This window comes from Odocoileus virginianus, chromosome 8 (assembly GCF_023699985.2).
Source record: "Odocoileus virginianus isolate 20LAN1187 ecotype Illinois chromosome 8, Ovbor_1.2, whole genome shotgun sequence".
NCBI classification, from domain to species: Eukaryota; Metazoa; Chordata; class Mammalia; order Artiodactyla; family Cervidae; genus Odocoileus; species Odocoileus virginianus.
The window spans coordinates 72,451,056-72,468,605 of NC_069681.1; the positions used below are offsets into that span (position 1 = coordinate 72,451,056).

The following is a 17,550-nucleotide window of genomic DNA, read 5'->3' on the forward strand; positions in this document are numbered from 1 at the left end:
GAGAAAGCAGGACTTGGTTAAGTATTCTTTAAACGTAACAGATTTCTATTCTAATCAGTAAAACCGAAGAAAAGTCAGTTATCTAAGGCTTTATGCTATAAGGGTATTATGTTCTGTGGTGTATGCTAAAATTGAGGTAAAGTCACTTGTTGGATTTTTGTTTTATATACTTTCTTATGTAGGCAGTCTTGAGAGGTTTGTAGGTTTCCCTGCATACGTTTTGGGCTTAGGAAGATACTTGTTCCTAGGAAGATACTTGTTCATTCTTTGAGTGCTTCCTCTGTGCCAGACTCCAGGGATAGCAAGGTAAACAGTAGAGATACGGTCTGTGCTCTCTGTAGTGGTGGAAAATATTAGCTTAATTTAGAGGAACCATCCTGAAGCACCCTTTGCTCATGTGCTTGGGTTCTTTTAGACCTTTGCCAGGCTTTGGGGACACTGACTGCCTTGTACCTTCCCTGCATTTGTGAGGCCCATCTAGGGCTTTCTGATCAGGTGGCAGGAATTGTAATTTATTAACCTAAACAGTCTTACAGTATTTCATTTTCCATTGTATGGATTTTTTAATTGAGAAGCTGAACAATCGTGATCGTTGTGTGCTGTCTTCTTGGTTCCCTTTTGTTTCCCTGAGGGTCTCCATGCCTCTCTGGGTCAGTCAGGGTCCGCCGCTTGAGTCGTGTCACCCACCACTGGAGTGAGCCCGAGCAGCTGTTAGATGCATGCAGCCCGTTAGAAACGCCCTCTTTATCGCATTGCGCTTTGTACTCATCTCTTGCTCCTTATGTTCTGTGACTGGTGACATCTTTAAGTGCCAGTAATAGAATCTAAAGACCATCTAGATGAAGCTGGTTGAGGCTTGTATGCTGTTTTTAGTCAACCCTGTTGGTCTGTGCAAGGTTTGAGTTGTCAGGGGGCTTTGCTTCTGTTTGCATATAGGTTCTTAACTTTATTAATATAAAAAAAGCAGACTGCTTCTTAGGCTGCTACCTTCTGAAGGTGCATTCTGTGTAGTCTTTCTTGGAGGTGGAAGTATGGACGTCAGTGACTTCATGATCCTCCTTCCATGTCTTTTGATGAAAAAAAATATAGACCTAAGGCCTGTGTGATTTATGGTTATTGCTTCTGAAAGCTGAAGAGAATTGATGACAAGCTCCGCAGGCTATTTATGTATGAAATTAACTTCGTATGTGGATAGATTACGCGCTGGCATATCTGGAGCACACTGTCCACCGTGCTTCTGAAGCCTCTTAAAAAGCTTAAAACATCGACATTAGGCTTTTCAGTGTAATTTTTACTTAGGATAGATTGTTTTAAGCTAATGAATTGGGATTAAGTTTTGCTGTTGTGTTTTGACGCTTTTAAAAGTTCTTGATGTTTACATAAAAAGACTTTTCTCATGTGACTTAACTGCTGTTTTTAAGGAGAGCTGAGACATTTTGTTAGGAATTCCTACTTTCTAGCTTTTAGTGTAGGTTTGGACATTTAAGGTGTATTGCTAAATAGGAAACTTCTTCATTTGAGTTTCTTGTGGTTTTACAATTCTGTTGTATGTAATAACCAAAGGAGCATTCCCCACAAAATCCGTGAGTAAAATTTTTCAAATCGGGGAAAAAGCAGTTTTTGTTTTTTAAGAAAAATTATTACTTTAAAAAATATGTTTTAGAAATAACCATCCTAATTACATTAGGTGTTTTGAATGATCGTTGAAAATTATAAAAGAAAAATTTAGCACTTTAGTCCTTTTCCTGTGAATTCAGTTTTACTTTTAAGAAAGTAGAATTTATTCTGAAAAATATGAATTAAAGTGCTAACTTGATTTTGTTATGTGTGAATATAATATACAGTAACTTTTGTAAAATGTTACTCTACATGAAGGTTTCACTTTGGGCAATCACTGGGATATGTTACTACTAACTGGGTATTATTTATGGAACTAAGAGCCTCTCATTGAATGACTAATGACTATTCAGATTTTAAGACAGATTTCTTGAATTGTTTACGTAATCTTTGCCTGAAGGATGTAGATTCTGCTTTCTAATAGTGAAACTAATTTATATGGTGGCCAGAGTGTAATATATGCTAATACTTTGGCATGGGAGATATTTATCATGAGTTTTTACTATTAAAAAATGTTATACATTTGCCTACTAGTTTTATAAATGATGTTGCCTTCAGAATTTGTGTGAAGGTACAAAACTCAAAATATCATGTACCTGTTGTGCAATGGAAAGTCTTGTCATTCTTAGAGTTCTTGATTACCTATATCCTGAATATTAATGATTAGAGTTGCTCTTAAAAGCAGACCCGCACACAACGAAAAGCATGTTATGTGAGTAACTCTTGGGACTTGTAGGGCTGAGGGCTGTGGTGTACATTATGCTCTAGGGTCTTCCACCAGCAGTGCCTCCTATGAACACATGACACTTAAGTCTCTCAATGTTAAAGAAACTGGACGTGTGTTTTCTACATAATACTTCTGTTAGAAATAAGAAGGTAATTTGCTTAGTTTCTTTTTCATATAGTAACATTTTACAAAAGAGCTGCTAGGCAGGTATTTTATTCTCAAGTTGATCTCAAACTGGATGTAAAAATTTAAATCTTTTCTAATTTATTTTTTAATAGTAGTATAAGAACTCTGGCTACTGTTGGTCTTTCTTTATTTTCTGGGTAGAAGCTATTTGGAAAGTCCAGTTTCTGTCCCAGTGTAGCAAAATGTAGTTTCTTAGTTTCTTTTTTCTTCTTTCTTTAATGTTTTATAATTTTACACTACCTTTTTGAATAAAGAAACCTCATTCTTCACTGAACAACTTGAAGGCTTTGATTTCTTTAAGAAGTCTAAATATCAGTCTGTATGTTACTTTGGCAGTTCCCTCAACTTTGAGATGCACTGATCACTGTGCTTGAAAAAGACAAGACTGAAGATTGTACTATGAAATTTATCAAATAATTTTCATAAATTATCAAATGAGAGATTTTTAGATTTTTTGTATTCTGCTTAGTTTAAAAAAAAAAAGTAGTTAAAAAAGAGAGGCTAGTAAGTTTGATGCTATTCTTGCCAAACAAACTCAGCCAAAATCTTTAACAAATGGGAAAAGGATGACTTAATTGTTTTGCATCTGAGTACGTTTTCCAAAATGTTGAGAAGAAACTTCTGAATTGAAATCTTGAATGTATTGAATCTGTCAAGGTACACAGCAGTGCCTTTGTAAATGTTCATTCTCTATCTTATTTAATCAGGTGATAAGTGGTGTGATGTAGCAGAGCCTAACAGTAGAACTCAATTATCACTTTTTGTGAACAAGTTGGAATTGTCATGTTACTGTGTAATTGATTTGCTTTAAAATGAACAATAAATTTAATAAAATAAAACATTGTCTTGTTTTTTTATCTATTTATTTATATCATTTATATTTTCTGTGAGAAATCATGCCTAGTTTTTGGTACTTACACTTATGAAGTAACATGATGGTTTTGCATGTTAGTGTCAGTCTCTTTTGATCAATTGGGACTTGACTCTAACAGTAAGGAGCTTATTTTAAAAAGAAAAAAAGTAAAAACCTTTACTGATTATGGCAACTAATTTTAACAGAAAGCAACTGGGGAGATCTAAAATCATTCTAGAAGCGAAACTAAAAGAACTATAATTTACAATACATTAAAGATTTCAAATTATTTAGTAGGTTAAACTAACACTCTTTTCGTATGGTAAGCCTCTTTTGTCTTAAGTGTGAACAAGTTAATTTTTTTTTTAATTTATTTTTGAATAGGTAAATCCGCTGGGACAGATAAGTTAGGCTGGGGAGACATCCTGAAAACTAAGTTTTAGCAAATAGAATTTGTTAAAAATAATGACTGTTCATTTTAAAATTAATTTCATAAAGAAACTTTAATCTTGAAAGAGTAAGGCAAATTTGTTTTTTTTCCCCCCCATTTTTTTTTTTTTTTATACCAGGGCCACAGCCATCTCTGGGAGTTAGTTTTGGAGCGCCATTCGGCTCAGGTATTGGCACTGGCTTGCAGTCAAGTGGCCTAGGTTCTTCAAACCTTGGAGGTACACTTTAACTTTTCTCGTATTGCATTGCACTGTGATACATTAGAATTGCTATTAGCCTGTAAAACCTCTAAGAGGATCTGCTCTTTGGGAAGTTAAGGTTCTATCTGGCCAAAAAAAAAAAAGGATTCTCTAAACATATCAGTGCTTTTTAAAATTATTAGATCTAGAATTTTAAAAATCATTTCATCTCTGAACAGTAAATATAAAAATGTATTAAAATCAAATGGTAAGGGTGTTCATATTTTCAAAGCAATATGCTAAAATATGAATTTGAAAATTGCTTTTTTTTATTAAATTAACTTTAAAAAGTTAGTTGGAGTTCAAGCTACTTCTGGACAGACATTCTCCTAGTCATCTTTCTTTTCTGAAAATGCAGTGCTTTAAATGGGGAAATAATTATATCATAAATTGAACAGCCTAACTTCTGTCCATTTTTAAGCACTTTTGGCCTATTTGCCTTTATGTATACTTCTATACATAAGCAATTAAGTTGATTTCAATAGTTTTTATAACATAACTAATTAGTAAGGTAAGCCTTCTGCAAAATATGCTGAAGTACAAGTGCATTCCCAATTCTCTGGTGTAGGTAATTGTAGGTTGATTGTATTTTGACAGGTGCATTGTCATGTAATGAGTAAGAGTCCCTTATTGCCATTAGAATACATGAGAGGTGAAGCCTATTAGCTATATGGTTATGTAATATATTAGACTGTGTTAGGAATTATTAGAATTAATGGCAGACAGCATAATTACTGTGGTCTATATTCCAGTTTGTCACCATATTTCATAGAGTTACAGGCAATAATACTATCAAACTCAATAATTTAGATAAACTATTGCAAAGTAGCCAAAGATGATTTTGAATTTCATTTTTTGAGCACTTGAAACAAGTCTTCAAGTACTTAGCAGACTGTGCTCTAGAACTCTGTATGATGAGCACATGTTCTTTATTTAAATTGTGACCAGTGTTGTTAAGAGAGAAACCATGCTGCCCCTACTCGCAGTTTCTCAGTGTTGCATTGCTGGTACTGTTGCAAGAGCCTGCTCTTCCTGCGTAGAATTAGTGACTTGACTCTCGTGTGGTCATGCACTTTTCCAGTGGTAAACTTAAGTGAAAGTGTTTTTGTAAAAAGGAGAATAAAATTACTATGCGGTACATTGTGTTTAAATTGTTGTGCATGTGCTTATTTATGAATTTAGTCTTTTTTCTTTTCAAAATGAAATAACCCCTATAGATATATGTATATGTGTTTGAGGAAAGTCATACTTAAATGGTCACTGAAATTTCTAGTCTGTTTGGGAGAGAAAGTACTATTCTTATTTTTTTATGGCTTTATTCTTTAAAAATTACTGAGGGGTTGTAAGCTTAGTCTAAATAGATCTAAATGTTTTATTTGAGAATTGATCTAGTTCTTCCAGACGTCTTAGACAAAGGGGCAAATAGCAGATCTCAGTAGGGCCGTGGTTTTCAACACTGTTTATTGTTGGGTGTGGCTTGTCGGTATCCTTTCACCTGTGTTTTACCTCCATGTGTCTCTCTATCACCCCCACTAGGCTTTGGAACTAGCTCTGGTTTTGGATGCAGCACCACAGGGGCCTCCACATTTGGATTTGGAACAACAAATAAACCCTCAGGAAGTCTTAGTGCAGGTTTGTGTGTTTTAGCCTGAATTTCAGGCCATTAGGTGCATTATTTTAAAAGTATAAGTGTTGTTACTTCCAATATCAGAAAAGATCCCTGATTCAGTTTCTACCCCTGGATGAAGCCTACAATCCTAATATTCATATAGCTTTCTCTCTCATACGCTGAAGGTCAGCTTAGTAGAACCTTTCTAACAACTTAAGGTTGATATAATAAATAATTACAAATGCTGTTAACTATGTAGAGATTATTTTGAACCCTAAGACTAGTTTTATGCTTGAACGGTTTTTCTTCATTATTACAAAAATAAACCCATTGTGAGTTTTAATCCAGTTTTTATCATTATTCATTCAGGAGAATAATTTTTCTCCTGAAGAGATACAGTTACATAAGTTATAAATTCTTTAGTTGCAAGTCCCTCTGATTTTAAGAATACCAGTTCTACAAATGACGATTAATTCGATGCTTTGCTTTTGAAATAGGTATAATCTTTTGACACTTCTAGTAGAGGATTCCATCTGCTTTTGCGTTTTTTTCTATATTTATAAATAATGACTTGTTATATTTTATTTCTTTTTTTTATTTATTTACTTTTTGTGGTCTCGCAGCACAGCTTATGGGATCTTAGTTCCCCAACCGTGGCTGAGCCCAGGCCCTTGGTAGCGAAAGTGTGGTAGATTCCCAAGCACTGAACCACCAGGGAATTACCAATAATGACATATTTTATTGTACAATGCTTAGGGATTAATAAAATAGCATGCCTAAAATAACAACAATTTAATGTGGATTAGCTTTTTAATTGAGGAAATTTTAAGGAAATTCCATTTAAGTAGTGTTTAAAATCAGTAGTTCCTAGGAAGTAAGATAATAGAATTCAGTGATATGAGGATTATAATTTAAATATGATATGCTAACGTTAATTAACTAGGCAGTATTTGATCTTAACTATGTGAAGGCTCTTATAAAATAGTAACAATTGGTACTGCTCTTCTCTGTGTTCTTTGTCCTGAAAGTTGTGGTTTGAGGCTTTCTTAGAGGACTTAGAGTTGCAAGGGTGGGTCCAAAGGCCGGAAAAGTCTCTCCTCTACATTTTGATAAAGTGTATATGGATGGCTAAGGAGGAAGGCACCTTGGCATGTTTAATTAACACAAAAGTGACTGCCAACTTGAAGTTTTCTGTTGATTTCAGTTACTTGTGTAAGGTTTCTCTCTTGGCTTGGATCACTCAACTTGTATCTATAATAGGGCCACTTAGTTGTCAGCTAAATTATTTTTCTGTAAAATTCCATGTTAGAAATTTAGGGCCCTAAGACATTTGCTGTTTTCATGGGCTATATATTCTTTCAGCTAGAGAATTATCCCCATTTTTTACATTTGTTTTTGTGACTTAACTTCTGATATGAATATTTTCTTCCCTAAACATAAGGCTTTGGCAGCTCAAGTACATCTGGGTTTAACTTCAGCAATCCTGGCATCACGGCATCAGCGGGTTTGACATTTGGGGTGTCCAATCCTGCCTCTGCAGGCTTTGGGACAGGAGGACAACTCCTTCAGTTGAAGAAACCTCCAGCTGGAAACAAAAGAGGAAAAAGATAAACCTATGGGTTGATGTGCTGAGAGAACCCATAGCAGCATCATTCATTCTCTGAGTCTATTTTTCTAAAGTTGATGCAGTAAATAAATTGCATCCCAGGAGATTTATAAAGTTTTGATATTTTTCCTTACTTCTGGAATTTGAACTCTGTTCTTGTTTGCCATGCTAAACAACTTTTCTCTTGTGAATTTGAAACCTAGTTGTATATCTTTCGTTATTTTGATTCTCAGTGTAAGAAATATTCTTATTACATCGCTGATTGGTAAAACCTACTACTAAACCTAGTGTTTTAGCAATGTTTTTGTTGACAAGGTTTACATTATGTGAATATATGCACATTTGTTTCTTATATGGATGTTATGAACTCTAGGACCTATACTAGAATCTGTGTGTTCCTTGACAAAAGGCCTTTTGAACTACACTGCAGGGCATCTTGTGAATATGTATGTAAAATATATACAGGATAATACACACAACCGTGTGTGCATATAAAATATATATTTACAGACCTACAACTTTTGCCTCAGACTGTTCCCCTTTTCTAAGGGTGTTCCATTTTTCACCTTTTATGCTTCAATTCCTCAGTGCTTGTAGAATGAGGAGCTAAAGGTACCAGGTCATTATAGTTACTTGCTTAAAGACTTAGTGAAATGGTTACTGGTATAAATATTGGCCAACTCAACAACGTTGCCCCCAGTCTTCCCTATTTTCGTTTCCACCTTAATCTCAGCAGCTCCTCCAGTCGAAGGCTGCTGTGAGACTGAGCAGACGTATCTGTCAACAACGTAACTCCCCTAGGTATTCTTAGATCCGAGATGAACCTTCAGGAGCTCGTTTGAACTCCAGACTGGTGTCTGGGGGCAGAGAGCTTTGGAGCCAAATCGATTCTATGCAGGTGTAGGATGCACTATTACTTTAGTGGAAACTTCTCTAGCTATTCCAATCAGAGTTCTTTCTTACAGGGCTATTGATATTGACACCAAATGGAGTGGCTTATCAGCCTCTTTTATGTCTTAAGTAAGTGCATAATTTGAAATAGAGAAATGGTATATTTTAAGAAAAAAAGTACTCTCTGTAGCAACAGTGAACTATCCCCTGTTTTAACAGTGAACAGAAAGCTCCAAGTAATAACACAGAGACATATCAGCTTCCATCTGTGTATTAGTATTAGTGATAGAGAGTGGGTGAAAAAGAGAGCCCTTGGAAAGAGAACTGCCTTAGCCATGATTTCAGACAGAAACCGTTATGTAGACCTATTTATCTTTCAAGTACAGTTTTCAGGTGAGATGCTGAACATGGAATTTCATTGAAAATAGTTTAATTTTTTATATAGAAGGTTTTGTACATAATGTGCATCAAGTGAATATTTTCAGAATCATTTTCACCAAGGCACCTTTTTTTCTAAAATAGGTATTACATACAATATATATACATATATATATATTTTAGTATAATGTTAGTTGGGTTTGACAAAAGTGTTGTCAAGTCTGTTTTATTTATCTACATATATCGATGATTGGCTTTTGGAATTGAAGTTTTGCACCTTGATGCATTAAAATAAGGAAAATGCTTTGTTTCTGAGCGCTGAAGTTGTTTTTATTTTTTGCATACTTCTCTAATACTGCAGTCCCCAGATCCAGGTTTTGGGGAAGGGTAGGAAAACATGTGTTTAATTAAATACACAATTATAGCAAACTTTTTTTAAAAGGACATTGCATTGTGCTGCAAAAAATCTGGATATTTATATTTCTTGGGTTTTTTCTTTGTATTTTACATTTTAATATGTTGACCATTGGGACTTTGTAATGAATCTGTTTGTGACAGGAGTTTAAATGTGTCGTCCCCGTGTTCACTGTGTCCCCACTCTGTCCAGAGCCTGTCATGATGTAAACAATAAAATTTACTGTGTCAGCTGCTTTGAATCTTCATAGGCGTCATTAGTCGTTCTTAATACATAATTTCCTTATTATTCCTTATTATTTCCTCTTTCATTCTCTGGTTGGTTTTTAGTGTTTTGTTTTCACTGGTTTATACATCTTGCTTTTTTAAAAAAACAAAAACAAAAGGCTGAGCACAAGATAGCAAGTATTTCATCACTCACTTTTGTCTTTGCAAAATTATAAAAACATTTTAAATTGCAACAAAAATACTGAGTGAAAAGTGAAAGTTGCCTTCAACTCCTGGGCCCCAGTCTGACTCTCTTCCGTACAGTGTCCACTCTTCATAGTTTGGTGTGTATCCTTTCAGACCCTTTAAAAAATGCCTTTCAACTTGTGTACAGATGTTCATTCTTTTTCTCTCATCTTCTCACATTTTATCCTTTTTTTTCTAACAAGTGGCTTAAAGGTCTGTGTATTATGTGACTTGCCTGTCTCTCCTTGAGTGGCGAATCAGGGACATCTCTGCACGTCAGTCTGTGGAGACTGACTCTTTGCTGACTGAACATGGCATGGACGCCAGGTCATCTGCTCTAGCCGCTCCCTGTTCTTCCCAGTATTTCACTTTTACAGAAAGAGCTGCAGTGAATATCCTTAAACATGACAGTTGGTGCTCATGTTTAATGCTTCTTTGGGATCGATTGTAGAAGAGGAATTGCTGAAAGAAGCATACAGAATGTATGTTTTAATGTCAGACTGCCTTCCATAAATGCTGTATAAACATGCTCCTGCTCTGTGAGTACCTGCTTCCTGTCTGCAGCCCTAGATAACCATCAGTCTTTTAAGTCCATGTGAGCTGGAGCTTTTTAGCATAAATGTTAGTCATTTGCATATTAATGTCATTGCATATTAATATCCTGTGTCCATTTTATACCAGATGACTTGGGAGTTTCTTTCTTAATGATGTCTGTAGGTAACATAATCTAACATTTTTCTTAGGAGACAGACAACTCCTAGCTGACTTTCTGGGAGTGAGCTCGGCTTCAGATCCCTGCCTGGAACCTGTGTGGTCCCTGGCAAGTTTCTTTTTTAGACCTCAGCTTCGGCACCTGCAAAGTGAGGACAATAAAGACATGTGGTCGTATGAGGGTTGTGTCTACATGAGGCACTTGGGTGTGATCCCTGACTCTGTAGAACCTTGTGTTGGGTGACTGCTCTAGGACCTTTAGGATGTATCTATTTTGTCAAGTTCAATTTTTTCTTAGGAAAAATACTTCCGGGATTTTTTTATTAGGTTTATACAAATAAAGTCTGTACCTGGGGAGAATCAATGTCTTCCTATGTACCACCTGGTATGTGCATTTTTTAGGTCTTTTCTTTCAGCAAGGTTTTACAGTGTGTGTTAGCTCCCTGATGGTTTCCCCTAACAACTTCTTAATTCTATTTCTCACTGAGGGTCTTCATCCTACAGTCAGTACAAGGTCATTCACCTTATTACAGATGCAGATTAACTGTTCTTTTGTGATAATATAGTATGCCCAAGTTAATGTACTACTAATCTCAAATAGGGGCTTCCCAGGTGGCTCAGTGGTAGAGAATCTGCCTGCCAGTGCAGGAGATGTGGGTCTGATCTCGGGTCGAGAAGATCTGCTGGAGAAGAAAATGGCAACCCACTCCAGTATTCTTGCCTGGGAATCACCATAAACAGAGGAGCCTGGTGAGTTACAGTCCAGGGGGTCGCAAGAGTCAGATACAACTTAGCAACTAAACAACAGTCTCAAATAGTGTCTTTGCAGCAAGAGAATCTGAATGGTGCCTCCAGAAATTTTGCAGTGGGGATATTTCTGTGTGGGACATAATTTGAGTTGGAATGGTTTATCAGAAGATAGGCAGCATCATCTTCTATGAGCCTTGCTGCAGCCTCTCACTGTGGATGAGCCTGGCTGCAGTGTGCCTTCTGGAGCACACACCACAAGGTGTTACTCGGGTAACATTACTCCATAATGTGGGCCAGTGTCCTGGAAGCACCAGGGAGTGCAAATCTGAATCTCACTCACAGTCGTGTCTTGCTTGTATGTAGTCTGTTATGGGCAGCGCACTCAGAACTTTATATACTTGACCTTGTTTAGCCTCATTATTTCTCTCAAAAGCAGAAATCTTTCGTGTCTAGATGAAGGAACAGGGTTAAATTAAGGAGCTTCCATGAGGTCGAATAGCTGTTAAGTCCTGGAGCTGGGGATTTTCTGTGATACAGGATTTTCATGTCCATCCTCTCCATAACACTAAAGGTCATGTGATGATTTTTACAGTGGGGTTACACACCTGCAATAGACTAGATCACGGCAGGTGAGGTGAGTACAGAGGTCTCTGGGCTCGAGGGAGCGTAATCATATGTGGGGTCTAAGGAGTGTTCTGAAGATATGGGAGTGCTTCACAGCCTGACCTCTATTCCCACCCACCCCTTTGGGCACCCTTGCACACCACGGCCCTTCTAGGACACCATGTCCCTTCCACCACTCTGCTTGTGCACCAGCCATTTCTGTGAAAGTGAAAGTTCAACTCCTTGCAACCCTATGGACTATACAGTTCATGGAATCCTCCAGGCCAGAATACTGGAGTGGGTAGCCTTTCCCTTCTCCAGGGGATCTTCCCAACCCAGGGATCGAACCCAGATCTCCCACGTAGTCTGGAGTAAATGTTGGCCTTTCAGTGCCATCTTTTCTCACCCTGAACACACACCTCCAGTCCGCGTAGACTTTGGGTCTCAGGGTGCAGGCTTCCTTACGTGGTTTCCTTGATGGGTCTCTCTGTCTCCCACTTTAGATTGAGTAGTCCCAGAACAGGAACCCTGTCCTCTGTTGTTTTGGTTTGGTGTTGTATCAATACTTACCATCTCATTGAATTTCATAAATACCTCTGAATTAAGTAATTAGTATAGTGGGAAAAGGTTAGTTAATTTGGTGACTCACTGCCAACCTTTCTCTGGACTTTGGAACCACGCTGCTGGTGTAGAATTTTGCTCCACCACTTACTAGGTGTGTGACCTTGGTCAGGTTTAACATCTTTGTATCTCTTTAGTAAAACAGCACTACTGATGTTCCAGGTTGACTATGCAGACTAAAATGAGTTAAGTTAGGTAAGATGAAAGCTAAGCATGTAATAAGTAATATCTACTTGTGTCCTAGTACAGTCTAAACTATTTTTTTCTTTTTCTCTCAGGCAACAAATCACAGGTTTTAACTGGATTTCGAAAAGCCAGTATGACAGAAGTCAATGAGCTAGGAAGAAAAATCCAGTTCTGAGCAGGCACTGAGTCAGCAAATGTCTACTTTGCAAGAAACTTCCAATTGTCATCTTGGGAATCTCATTTGTCGTAGAGTGAGTTTGATCAAGATTTTTAGAACTCAGGAAAGAAAGCTCGCCCCTGTTGTTTAAGGACAACCTAATGGATTATATACCAGATCCTAGGAGTGTTTAAAGCAATTGCAAGCAGCCTGCTAATCCAGTGAATGCAAGGAATAGAGGAAAATTCACAGATGGAACAGGGAAAGCTGATCCAAAATGCAAGTGGCCAAGTAGAGTGAATTAAACGTTTTTAACTTTAATTATGCAATTGATACTATTTTTTTAAAAAGAGCTTTATTGAGGTATAATGTACATACCATAAAGTGAATGAAGGGTGCATTTCAGTGGTTTTTAGTGTATGGACAAAGATGGGCAACATCACAGTCTAATGTCAGAACACAAGGGTGTGTGTGCTCAGTCGCCCAGTCATGTCAGACTCTCAGTGACCCCATGGAATATAGCCCGCCAGGCTGCTCTGTCCATAGGATTTCCCAGGCAAGAATCCTGGAGTGGGTTGTTGTCATTTCCTTCTCCAGGGTGTCTTTCTGATCCAGGGAAGTCCTGGGGTCTTTACTGTACCTGAACATTTTTGCCACCCCAAAGAGAAACCCCATATACATTAGCACTCACCGTCACCACTACCCCAAGTACTTGGGACCATCCATCTACTGTCTGTTTCTACATAATTTGCCTATTCTGGCCATTTCATATAAACATGACTAGCTTCTTTCACTTAGCACAGTGTTCCCTAGGGCCATCCATGCTGGAGGAGACACTACTTTATTCCTTTTTGTTGCTGAATAATATTCCATTGTGTGGATATAATCTATAATCAAATGTATAATTTTTTTAATCAAACATGATTAAATCTGAAGGACAGAAAAAAACTGGAAAAATATGAATAGAGTTTTAGGAACCTGTGGTATAATGTTTAAAAATCCAACGTCCATGTGAAAAGACTCGAAGAAGGGGAAGAGATAAATGATGGAGCAGAGACAGCTGCTGCTGCTGCTAAGTCGCTTCAGTCGTGTCCAACTCTGTGTGACCCTGTAGACAGAAGCCTACCAGGCTCCTCCATCCCTGGGATTCTCCAGGCAAGAACACTGGAGTGGGTTGCCATTTCCTTCTCCAATGAATGAAAGTGAAAAGTGAAAGGGAAGTCACTCAGTCGTGTCTTGACTCTTCGCGACCCCATGGACTGCAGCCTACCAGGCTCCTCCATCCATGGGAGTTTCCAGGTAAGAGTACTGGAGTGGGGTTCCATTGCCTTCTCCGGGAGCAGAGACTACATGGAAATAAATAACAGCCAGACACTTTCTAAACTGGATGAAACACATGCCTTTACAGACTCAAAAGGCTCACTGAACTCTGAGCAAAACAAATTCAAAGACACTCTGCCAGATATAGTCAAACTCCATGAGACCCAAGATAGAGAAAAAAGGGGACTTTGCTGGTGGTCCAGCAGTTAGGACTCTTAAGCTTCCACTGCAGGATTCAATCCCTGGTCGGGGGACTAAGATACCACATCATGCATGGCAAAAAAAGAAACAGTTAAAGTTAGTATAAGAAAATAATAATTAGAATACTGATGAATTTCTCCTGAGAAACCATGTCTGTAGAAACTGAAGGGAAATGCATGCAGATGTGTGCTTACGATGACTCAGAGGCCAAGGGTGTTGGGGGAGACTAGGGAAGGTTTCCAGTTACTTGATCATGGCCAAGTTTATAGCTGTGCTTTCCAACACACTAGCCTCTAGCCTTGGGTGTCTATGTAAATGCAAATTAACTGAAAGTGAAACTGAAGATGTGGTTCTTGAGCCAGGCTAGCCACATTTGAAAGCCGCATGTGACAAATGACCACCATACTGCACTGCATAGATCCAGGATGCTTCCATCATCACAGTCCTACTGGACAGTGCTGGGCGCGTGCCCACGGGAGTGGGTACTGACAGAGACTCTGTGGAGGAAGGGAAGTTAAGGGACCCTGAGGCCAGGGCGCCATGAGGACTATGTACACGGATACTGGAGTCACCCAGAATCTCCCAGGAGTAGTATTGGAAGGAGTGGGATTAAGAAGCTAAAGTCTTCCAGGAAGGAGAGAGGAGGAATGACCCAGAGTAGCCAGTGGTGCAGCCTGATGGCCTGAACTTTGGAGCGCAGGGATTTTTTGAAAGCACGAGGAAGGTTGGCTCAGAAGCAGCCTCTGGCAGATACCTGTCTCCTGGCCAGGTGTAGGGGATATGAGAGCAGGCTGCCAGGGAAGCAGGGCCCTTGGGGAGAGGTGGGTTTCCATCAAAGCAAGAAGAGGAGAATCCAGTTCCGAGGCTATAAGGGACTTTGCTGAGAACTGACCTCCACTGCAGACACAGAATTCAAGAACTGGGGAAGGGTGGGTGATAAGATTAGGGGTCAATGTGCAAGGGTGTAACATGTTTAAGTGTCAGGCTTGAGGGGTGGGTGGGGAGTGCTGGGGTAGCACATTGTTCAGTTGCTCAGTCGTGTCCCTCTTTGTGACCCTACAGACTGCAGCATGGACTCTGCGACTCTATGGACTGCATGCACGCCAGGCTTCCCTGTCCTTCACTATCTCCCAGAGTTTGCTCAAATTCATGTCTATTGAGTCAGTGATGCCATCCAACCATCTCATCCTCTGTCATCCCCATTTTTGTCAGTCTTTCTCAGCATTAGGGTCTTTTCTAGTGAGTTGGCTCTTCACTTCAGGTAGCCAAAGTATTGGAGGGTAGCCAAGGTATAGGAGCTTCAGCTTCAGCAGCAGTCCTTTCAGTGTATATTCAGGGTTGGTTTCCTTTAGCACTGACTGGTTTGATCCCCTTGCTGTCCAAAGGACTCTCAAGAGTCTTCTCTAGCACCACAACTCGAAGGCATCAATTCTTCAGTTCTCAGCCTTCTTTATGGTCCAGCTCTCTCATCCATACATGATTACTGGAAAAACCACAGTTCTGACTATATGGATCTTTGTCAGCAAAGTGATGTCTCTGATTTTAATATACTATCTAGGTTTGTCATAGCTTTTCTGGATCAAGCATCTTTTAATTTCATGGCTGCAGTCACCATTTGCAGTGATTTTGAAGCCCAAGAAAATAAAGAGTTTCACCGTTACCATTTTTTCCCCATCTATTGGCCATGAAGTGGTGGGACTGAAAGCCATGTTCTTAGTTTTTTGAATGTTGAGTTGTAAGCCAGCCTTTTCACTCTCTTTGACCTTCATTAAGAGTCTCTCTAGTTTCTATTCCCTTTTTGCCATTAAGGTGGTATTATCTGCATATCTAAGGTTTATTGATATTTCTCCCGGCAATCTTTTGATTCCAGCTTGTGATTCATCCAGCCTGGCATTTCGCATGGTGTACTTACTCTGCTTATTTTCAAACACATATGCATGCTTCCCAGGTGGCACTAGTGGTAAAGAATCTGCCTGCCAGTGCAGGAGATGCCAGAGACGTGGGTTTGATCCCTGGGTCAGGAAGATCCCCTGGAGGAGGGCACGGCAACCCACTCCAGTATTCTTGCTGGGGAATCCCATGGACAGAGGAGCCTGGTGGGCTACAGGCCACGGGGTCGCACCGAGTTGGACATGACTGAGCACATACTTCCCTAAACATTTCATTTAGCTTGTTTTTGAGTGTTATAAAAATGCTACCTTGTATGTAGTCTGCAAATTGCTTATTTTCTCTCAACATTATATTTTGAGGTTTACCCATTTTATATCTAGGTATATCTAGGTTCGTGAATTTTCACAATGGTATAACATACATTGTGTAAAGCTCACTGTTTCTGTCTCCTGAGGGTGGAGCTTTGTTATTCCTACACTGTTTTCTATGATGAACCCATGAACATTACGAAGTGTGTTCCCTGATAGACCATGTAAGAGGGTCTCCGAGGCAGTGACCTACTAACTGATTGTGACTGTGGCTCACAATTAGTAAGCCATGAAAACAAATTAACAGAATGCCACCAGAATCTGTAGATTTCAACCAGACCTGACATGTTTCAGTAAGCCTCAGAATGAAGAACAGACAGTGTAGAGAGGAGGGGCCTGGTTGAACATAGGAGAATCCTCAGATAAGCCATATTGTGGACCAGGGAACATAGCCTCACAAATGTTATCATGGCAAAGCTGAGAAGACTCTAGGACCTCAAACACCAGGCTTCTGAAACTGTTGGATCAAAGATGATATTTACCAAGAGAATGAATGTGTGCTTTGAACACAATTATTTAAGCATTCTAGCAGAGAGGTGCTTCCAGAAATGTGAAGAAAAATGATCAACCACAAATGAAAGTGGAGAGAGAGGGGCACATGGATTCAGCTGGAGCATCTGTCAGCTCTGCCCAAAACAAGTCATTTGGGAAAAAGTATAAGCTTGAGACAAAAAGATGAGTGCACGTCCTATTCCACCATTCATCATGTCTCAAAGCTATGGTTTTTCCAGTAGTCATGTATGGATGTGAGAGTTGGACTACAAGGAAAGCTGAGCACCGAAGAATTGATGCTTTTGAACTATGGTGTTGGAGAAGACTCTTAAGAGTCTCTTAAGACTCTTAAGGGAGAGCCAACTGAGAGCCAACTGAGGAGATCCAACCAGTCCATCCTAGAGGAGATCAGCCCTGAATATTCATTGGAAGGACTGATGCTGAAGCTGAAGCTCCAATATTTTGGCCACCTGATGCAAAGAACTGACTCATTGGAAAAGACCCTGATGCCAGGAAAGATTGAAGGTGGGAGGAGAAGGGGACGACAGAGGATGAGATGGTTGGATGGCATCACCGACTCAATGTACATGAGTTTGAATAAACTCCAGGAGTTGGTGATGGACAATAAGGCCTGGTGTGCTGCAGTCCATGGGGTCGCAAAGAGTTGGACGCTACTGAGGGACTGAACTGAACTGAACAGAAATGTCTGTGGACAGGTTTTTGTGTGATTGCAGGTTTTCATTTTTCTTGGTAGATTCCTAGGAGTAAAATTGCTGGGTCATATGGTAAGTTTATGTTTAACTTTTTAAAAAACTGCTAAAATGTTTT

At 39.0% G+C, this 17,550-nt stretch overlaps 1 protein-coding gene across 2 annotated transcripts in view; it reads left to right on the plus strand.

Annotated features, from left to right (window-relative positions):
- Positions 1–12,772, plus strand: part of NUP58 (nucleoporin 58) — a 34,604-nt gene extending 21,832 nt beyond the window's left edge. Inside the window, exons 13-15 of one of the 2 annotated variants that reach the window (XM_020902996.2) lie at positions 3,953–4,051; positions 5,609–5,704; positions 12,387–12,772. In XM_020902996.2, coding sequence (XP_020758655.2) covers positions 3,953–4,051; positions 5,609–5,704; positions 12,387–12,469 — 278 coding nt within the window. In that variant the 3' untranslated portion in view covers positions 12,470–12,772. Of the gene's footprint in view, positions 1–3,952; positions 4,052–5,608; positions 5,705–7,122; positions 9,217–12,386 lie in introns of those variants that run through there. The other variant, XM_020902995.2, reaches the window with a different exon arrangement.
- Positions 12,773–17,550: the final 4,778 nt, after the last annotated feature.